General features: G+C 45.6%; 1 protein-coding gene across 1 annotated transcript; it reads right to left on the reverse strand.

Moving 5' to 3' along the window:
* Positions 1-7,708: 7,708 nt before the first annotated feature.
* Positions 7,709-8,969, reverse strand: LOC306645627 (olfactory receptor 13C7-like). The gene has a single exon (XM_079113565.1). It carries the CDS (start codon positions 8,803-8,805, stop codon positions 7,819-7,821), a length of 987 nt encoding a protein of 328 aa, XP_078969691.1. The 5' UTR covers positions 8,806-8,969; the 3' UTR covers positions 7,709-7,818.

Here is an 8,969-nt window from a genome sequence, read left to right on the forward strand (position 1 = left end):
AACTATGGAAGCATTGCTTTGTGAGCCAGTCTAACCTGGGTGGACATTCTTTGTTTTTGTAGAGTTAGGTCATGCTGGGTTTCCTTGAAACTCAAGAGTCAGGTCCTAACGTATTCCTGGCAAGTAGAAGCAGCTATAAAGAAGAAGTCTTTATACAAAAAATATGATGCCTTCCAGGTGGCCAACAGCTTTGACTGCAACATGGTGAGAGGATGGGACTTCGGTGAGAACCAGTTATAATGCCCTGGGTTATGTTATAGTAATGCATACAGTCTTAATTTTTATGACTTATCATGACAGGTCTCTTTCCTTCTCATGCTGGATGCCAACTGTGGACTTTAAGGGGCGTCTCCTCAGAAACCTTGGTGGTGGAGGCTCTAACCTTGGGGTCTTCACCAGTTATTGTGACCTGGGAATGACACATGGAACTTCTTCTATGAGCAGTGAAATGCTCTGACCCAGATGTGACACACTTCACACCTGCCCACAACACACTGGTTTATGACTATTTTTAATGCATGCCCAGAAGAAGGAAGCCATCAGTATTGCTGAGCAGCTCCTCTGCCTTTGGGTGCCATGTTGTTTCACAGCATATTCCAAATGTTATTTTAGCATCTCTCCGCCAATGCCACCCACTCTGTCATGCCCTGGAAGACCAGATTCACAGCATGATAGGACACTGAGTGGCTCTGAAAGTCATGATCTCATTTCACTTCAAAAGTTGATAACTTCTAGGAGTGGGGTGATGCATGGAATGAGCTCTGGAGTGGGAGGGTGTGACCCAGGTTTGATTCTTGGCCTTTGTTCCTGTTCTGCAGTCTGACTTGATCTTGCTTCTCTTTCTGAGAAATGAGCATGTCAATTAGGTGACCTCTGGACTCTGTGACCTTGCAGACATTTTCTGAGCATCTTTCTCGAATCCTGCAGTCCTGAGGCCAGACACACTAGAGTTTCTTTGTAAGGTAAATATCACATGGGTCTCATTTGCTGGTAAATCTACCTTTACCTACTTAATGCTTATTTTAGTTTTCACAGATATTTTAAAAGAGAGGGAGGAAGCTTCAGGTCCAACTTTTAAAATGCCTGAATCTAGGGTTCCTGGGTAACCATATCATCTCATGATGAGTTGGAAATGGGCTTTGAATTCTGGCTGACCAGAGGTCCAGACCTTGTCATTTCTTATAAGTACCGCATACTGACGGATTGTCCACTGGAGCTCCATAGACCTTGTCACTTCTTAACAGATTTCTCTACGCAGGTTCCTTACCTGTAACAGGAGATAGAGGTATTTCCTTCTGGGTGGGTGTCAACTGAGGATCCTCTGAGGTGAAGTAGAGCTCTCTGCAGAGCCTGGCTTGGGGTCAATATGCAGCAAGTGGTGGATGATGTTATTTTTTTTCCCTGTGTCCCCTTCCCCAAGCAGATATTCTGCCTTTGAAATGTTTTGAGAAACTTTTGTGAGGCTAACACATCATGTGACTGCCTTTCTGTTCTACCCAGTGGCCTGTGGCAGACTTGTGTGCAGAGATCTGGAGCCAGGAGAGCTGCCCTGAAACTTGGGGGAATTGTGGAGAAAGTGCTGAGTTCATTATCAGTAGGTGCACTGTGCTGGGGTAGGTCAGACTGAGGGGCCCCAAGGACCAGCATCCTGGTCCCCTGCCACACAGTCAGCTTGCCTCTTACACTCAGGGACCTGGTAGTCCCTGCCCAATTTAAATTTCAAAATCTCTAACTGCACAAAGTTTTGGGTTATGTAGCTAAGTGGTCTGGGCTTCAGACTCCAGGTCAATTTTTCTATCTCTGTAGTGCCTTGCTGGAGTGAGGTGGGAACAGGAGAGATACTAATAGAGCATCGGAAGACAGGGTCATGTTGTAGTTCTGCCCCTTGAATGCCACTGACTCTGGGACTGGGTCTCCCCTCCTCTAGACCTGGGCCATATGCCCACCTAACTTCCTTCCTTCCTTCCTTCCTTCCTTCTTTCCTTCCTTCCTTCCTTCCTTTCTTCCTTCCTTCCTTCCTTCCTTCCTTCCTTCCTTCCTTCCTTCCTTCCTTCCTTCCTTCCTTCCTTCCTTCCTTCCTTCCTTCCATCTGGACTAGGAATTGAACCCAAGGATGCTTTATCACAGAGTGACCTCCTTAGTCCATTTTATTTTTATTTATTTATTTATTTATTTATTTATTTATTTATTTATTTATTTATTTATTTATTTATTTGTGTGGTGCTGGGGATTGAACCCAGGGCCTTGTGCATGCAAGGCAAGCACTCTACCAACTGAGCTATCTCCCCAGCCCTCCATTTTATTTTATTTTTTAAAATTGGAGATAGGATCTCCTTAAGTTACTGCGACTGACATTAAACTTTCCATCCTCTGGCTTCAGTCTCTGAGTCTCTGGGGTTACAGGCATATACCATGGTACCTGGATATCCTAGTTTTCTCACAGAAACTTCTGGAAGACAGAGGGAATCTCTCTATTGGACAAAGTCTGGATCTCAAGGTCCTGAGATACCTGGTCCTGAGGCATCATAGGATATGGCAATGTGATCTAAAATCTTAGCTTAAAGAGTCCTCCCATGAGGAAGCATGGACTACTCCAAACTGCACCAACAGACCTTGACCCTTTACGTTGCATGAGAAGAACAGCCCAGCTTTGCTTGGCTGGGCCCCTTTCCAGGCCTGCTCTGATAGAGCCTCACTCTATTTTTATATTAGACACTGTCTCCCTTTCTTATTGCCAGATGCTCTCCATAGTGTTGCTCACCAAATCCTGTAGCAGCAGCTGTTCCACCAGGCCACTCTTGGCTACATGCAGGTGGAATGTGATTCACAACTAGTATGAGTTTTTCAGTGTGTCAGGAGCCTGGATCATGTGGGGAGAGAATATGCACTCCCCTGGCCTTGGCACAAGCATCCTGGGCATTGACTCCAGAGTGTTCTAGGCTGGTTAACCTCTCCTTTTCTGGATACAATGGCATATTGACTTTAAAAGGAAACATCTTCTCCCTAGTGGGAGCCCTGGAAGAGCCTCAAGTGCCTGGCAGCACCAAGAGAGCTCCCACTTTCTCAAATCAGGCAAGAAGCAAGAGAGTAAGGAAGAGTTTCTGGCTTTAGGTGTTGGCTGGAGTCCTGCTTTGACTCCTGTTCTTATGTTACATTGGCCAAAATTAGAGCTCCTGGTCATCTGGTTTCCAGGGTAGGTTCCCTATAATCTCTGTTTTCCCATGCTTTTTTTTTTTTTTTTTTTTTTTTTTCTTTTGGGTACCAGGGATTGAACTCAGGGGTACTCAGCCACTGAGACACATCCCCAGTCCTATATTGTATTTTATTTAGAGACAGGGTCTCTCTGAGTTGCTTAGTGCCTTACTTTCTTGTTTCATTCTGCAGCAGTGTCCATTTGAGGAACGATTGGTCATGTTGCAGTTGATAGTACTAGGACAGTAGATGACAGTCAGGTTTCCTGTATTAAAATTTAGGGCACTGGACTCCTGGGACTAAGTAAACAAGTCTCTATTAAGCATAAAACATGTTGAAAAAAATCCTAAACAGGACACAAGTTTGCGGTTGATTTTGTATGTAGCTAAATAGTTCAAATAATGATTACAGGAATATGACCTCTAGTGAACATGCTTGTGTCAGACACTGCTAAGTCACTCCTCATATTAACACCATATTTGGGTATGCTAAAGTAATAGGATGGCATACAAAATATATATTATATTATATATTATATGTAATATATATATAAGCCATGTGTGTATATATATGTATATATGTGTGTATTTGTGTGTGTGTGTGTATGTATATATGTGTGTATTTGTGTGTGTGCGTGTGTGTATGTATATATGTGTGTATTTGTGTGTGTGTGTGTGTATGTATATATGTGTGTATTTGTGTGTGTGTGTGTGTGTATGTATATATGTGTGTATTTGTGTGTGTGTGTGTGTGTGTGTGTATTATATATATGTGTGTGTGAATTTAAAGGTGGATTTATTAGTTTGGCTTACATCAACAGAGGCTGTATAGTCCCACAATGGCCTTCTATAAGCTGCAGAGCCAGAAACCAGTAGCTGCTCAGGCCATAAGCTGGAATCTCAGGGTAAGAGGGACAAATGATGTAGTCATGGGACAAATGATATAGTCATGGCTCAAGCTGAACACCTGGATGTCCCCTGAAGGGTCACTGGTGGTGAGTCCGCAATGAAAGCCTGAAGAAGCCAGAGTCTGATGTCTGTGGGTGATGGCCAAAGCAACACACAGACTTGCTCTCATAGAATAGAGCCTGCAGGTACTGAGTGGTTTCCTTTCTGCTTTTGTTCCATCTGGGACCCTGGTCTATTGGACCATGCTGCTCACTTTCAGTTTGCTGTCTGTCCCACATGCCAGTTGTCTCTGGAAACACCCTCACTGACTCAGTCAGAAATATGCTTTATTAGTTAACTAATCATCTCCCCATCTAATCAAGTAGAACCTCAAGATTTACTATTATAGGTCCTGTAATAAAATGTGGGCCGTTTTATTCTTAGCTTTTTTTTTTTTGTAGATTAAGGGAAAAGGAGAATGGTGGACCTTAGATTCTCACTTAGATCCCTTGAGCTATGTTGTTCCCATCACACACTCAGCAGTGAGTGGGTGTTGATCAAGTTCTAATATGATGCAGTTTTTCTGAAGTCTTGGAGTATGTAAACACATTTCCTTAAGTTAAGAGTTTCTCCCCAAATTCTTGTAATTTTTTCCCCTTTAGCATGATGCTTGAGATGAAACTCTGGGCTTCATATGTGCTAAGCAAGCACTCTACCACAGATACACATCCCCAGCTTTCCCAAAATTCTTAAAAGTAAGAGCCAATCAGTAGATCAAAAATATAACCAAATGAAATATAAAAATCCATCAGGAAGGAGATACGCAGCATTGTAGTTGCTACTTCACGATGCTACTCGAGTCCTTATAATCAGATATGAAAGGGTTCACTTAGAGCCCACATCCTGGGCTGTGCAGGCTTCTTTCCTGATGGCTGACATCCTGGCTGCAAGCCCACCTTTTCATTACCCCTTCTGTTTCTTGACCTGTCACATATAATCCTCAGAGGCCCTTAGCAAATCCCAAAGTGTTTCTAAGAGAAAATGAAATTAGGAAACCAAAAATAAGAGAGTGAAGTAAGTTCCATTATATCCTGAGTGCAGATATTTCAAAATTTGCATGTTTTAGGTATGTTTGTATTATGAGTTTAACATTCTCTGATGCCTGGATTGTTCATTTTGGAACCTGAAATGAACTTTGTAGTTACATTATAAAAATGTCAAATTCTGCAGAGAAAACAATTCCAAAGCTGGGGAAGTGATCAATTAAATAGAATTTTATTAATAGAATCCAATTTTTAGTGGAAATATCTTTTGTTAAATTCCCCAAATTTTCTGTGTCATTTCTAACTCTTCTTTTTCTTGTTGACAAAACAAATATCAACCTAAAAATTATTTCATTTTTCAGAGAAAGAGTTTCCTTATAAAGCAATTTAAATGAACTATACCAGTGTGGATTTTTCTCTACCTTAAAAAATCACTTTGGTTTTTGGAGAATGATTAGCCATAGAATATCAATGAGATGATTTCCCAAAATCTCCCACTCCAGAGACGATATCTAGATTTTCCCATAGTCTTGGTTCAGTGCAGAGAATTTCCTAAAAGAAAGTCAGCTGTCAGTGATTCCCCTGGGTGTGTCTTCAATATTTTGTGATGCAGCTTTGCCTTTCCTCCTGCCATACCAGAGATAGAAGGATCTATTACAAGTCCCTTTTCCAGAAACTTTTGGTAATTTCTTTCCATATACTTGAAAATATGATATATGGAGCAAGTGCTTGGTTAAGCCTGAAAGGTAAAATAATGTTTGAAAAAACCCCAAATCCTAAAGGAGTATCGGGTAATTTAGTGGACTGTGGTCCTTGTATCTGGTCTTTTAAGCAGAGAATAAGTGATGTCTTCTGTGCTGTTTTAGGATGGTGCCAATCCTGAAGATGGTGGTACCACTTGGAGTTGGGGATGATTCCAGATTTGGACATGTTGAGTCTGAGGTGCCTGTGGGATCCCTGGTAGGAAGAGTACCACAATAGGCCAGAGCTGGGCCTGATAGCCGAGCAGGCCAGCAGCCCTTGGCTGTCTCCTGACTTGTCTCACTGGAAGGTCCGGATCAGGTCTGCCTGTCTCGAGGACAAGACTGTGGCCAGCAGTGCTGCTGTTCCCTTCACATATCCGGACACTGGCAACTAGGGTCCCTGTCCACCCGCCACTGCTTGGAGATACTCAGCACCACGGGGCTCAGTCCCCAAAGCTTCTGGGTAACAAGTCAGTTCATCAAAGCTGCTCTGGGGAAAGTCCTCACAGAGCTACAGCAGTAGGTCAGACCTGGTGGCATGCTGCTCCCAAGGCGCTCTCATGATGAGGGAATGTCACAGTCAGGGTGAGACAGGTATCAACTGAAAGGTGCCATAGGATGTGAAGAGGACAATCTCAAAGTGCATCAGAGAAGAACGCATGAAAGAGATGGTGTCTGCGCCGGCTTTGAAAACTGGTCTCCACTGTGACTGAGGACAGCATGAACAAAGACCTGGAGGTGGGGAAGTACAGAGGATGTAGTGAGGGGCCAGCCTGTGTGAAGGGGGGCAGTGGAAAGTCAGGTGGAAGAGGCAGCTGGGGCCAGCTTCTGGGGGCTTGAAGACTCAGCAGAAGAATTTGGACTCAATGCTGTGGTGATGGGGAGCCATGGAAGGTCCTTGATCACGACAGTGATGGATCGCTTGGGGTTCAACCTCAATGGCAGAACCACTATGAGGGAGGTAAGGAATTTCTTTTAGAGAGCATATGGACAGAGTCATGGGAGAAGCTGGGGAAACCTATGAAAGCTGGCACTTCTGTGTTTTGTGGTGGGCCTGAAGCTGCTCCAGGCCTCCAGGCTGGCAGTCAGGAAGGAATCTGGGAGAGCAATGGAGAGCCCAGGATGATAACTAGAACTTGTGCCTGGCTCAAAGTGCATTCAAGTTCAATGACACTGTGACCTGCTGGAGATGCTGGCACCTTTTGCTTTGGAGCTTCACCTGACCCAGACTGAGGACAGCTGAAAGAGGAGACAGGGCCCCAACTGGACAGGCTGAACTGACTAGGAAAGCAGGTGCATTGGTGACACGATGCCCCCCAGGCCTGGAGATATTCCCCTTTTCCTTGCACGCTATGTGCATTTCTCTTATGGGCAAACTTATCAGACCCATAAGGGAAGGAGCTCCTGGGAAGCACAGTTCCAGTCTAGTTTGGATGATCCAGTACAGAGCTACCACAAGTGAGCTAAGCTGGGCTTTCTTGGGATGATTGACCAGGCAGCAGCCTATGAAGGAAATACCATGAGGGCAAAGGAAGCCAAATCTCTCCTAGCACCTGTGTGGACTCTGCAGAGTGGCGTGTGGTCATTGGGTATTCACAAACCTGTCAGTCCCCTTGTCCTTTCACACACATTCTAGATGTGCTTCTCCTGCCCCTGGATGTTAGATGTGGCCATGAGCCTGGTATAATTCAAAGGAGTGTGAGTGGAAGAAGCATGTGTGGGAGCTGCCAGGTCAGTTTAGGCTGTGTTACCCTCTCTTCTCCTTTTTTGTGGAGCCCAGTCATGTTCCAGATGGTAACTCCTTTGTCATCATGGGTCCCGGGGTGGGGGAGAGGGGTGGAAACAAGGCTGTAGGGCAGAACCCCCGACAAGCACTTATGGACCTGGGACTTATGCAAGATTTATCTATTGGATTTAAGCCACCAAAATAGGAGGCCATCACCACAAGATAGGCTAGCCCATGTTGACTGACAGAGAAGGAGGGCAGCAGTAAATGTGGGACAATTTCCTGGTGAGCACAACTCCCCCAAGCAGAGCTGTGACAGCAGCTTTCACCTCCCCATTTCTCAGGCTGTAAATGATGGGATTCAGTGAGGGTGTCACAGCCCCGTAGAATAATGTGATCATCTTATCCACATTGGGGTCCTTTGCCTTAGGTTTGAGGTACATGAAGGATATGGTCCCATAGAAAACCACCACCACTGTGAGGTGTGCAGAGCAGGTGGAGAAGGCCTTGCGCCTGCCTGCAGCAGAGGGAACCCTAAAGATGGCTGCCAGGATGAAAATGTAGGAGAGGCAGATGAGCAGGAGTGGGGTCAGTGTCAGGATAGCTGTAGCCACCATCAGTGCCAGGGCATTAAGGGAGATGTCTCCACAGGCGAGTTTCAGCACTGCTAAGATCTCACAGAAGAAGTGGTTGATGACATTATGTCCACAGAAGGGGAGGCGCCAGAGCAGGATGGACTGTAGCAGTGAGTTGGCAAAGCCTGTCCCCCAGCTCAGCGCTGCCATCTGCAAGCACATCTGCCCAGTCATGAGTTCTGTGTACCTGAGGGGTTGGCAGATAGCCACAAAGCGGTCATAGGCCATCGCAGCCAGGAGCAGGCACTCTGTAGTGCCCAGAGACAGGGTCAAGTACATCTGCAGGGCACAGGCCGGGAAGGAGATGGTACTTCTGGTTTGCAGGAAGTTGCTGAGCATGAGAGGCATGAAGGAGGAGGTGCCACAGATGTCTATGAGGGAGAGGGTGCTGAGGAAGAAGTACATGGGGCTGTGCAGGCGGGGGTCCAGCATGATCAGCACCATGAGGAGGGAGTTCCCCAGCAGAGTCATGCAGTAGATGCCCAGGCAAAGCACAAACAGGACCATCTCCAGGCCACGGTGCTCATGGAGCCCCAGCAGGACATAGCCCTCCACAGCTGTGTGGTTGGTCTCCTCCATCTCATCCTCTTTCCTTTTTCATCTGGACCACTCAGCTTCTCAAGAAAGCTCTCGCTGTTGTGGGGGCCAAGGGAGTTGAATGTGTGACTTGCAGTGGGTCAGCCTCTTGCTGGAACCGAGCTTCACCATCTGCACAAGGAGGGAGTTGGATTTCAGACCTGCAG

This window comes from Sciurus vulgaris, assembly GCF_902686455.1.
Source record: "Sciurus vulgaris genome assembly, chromosome: 15".
Taxonomy (NCBI): Eukaryota; Metazoa; Chordata; class Mammalia; order Rodentia; family Sciuridae; genus Sciurus; species Sciurus vulgaris.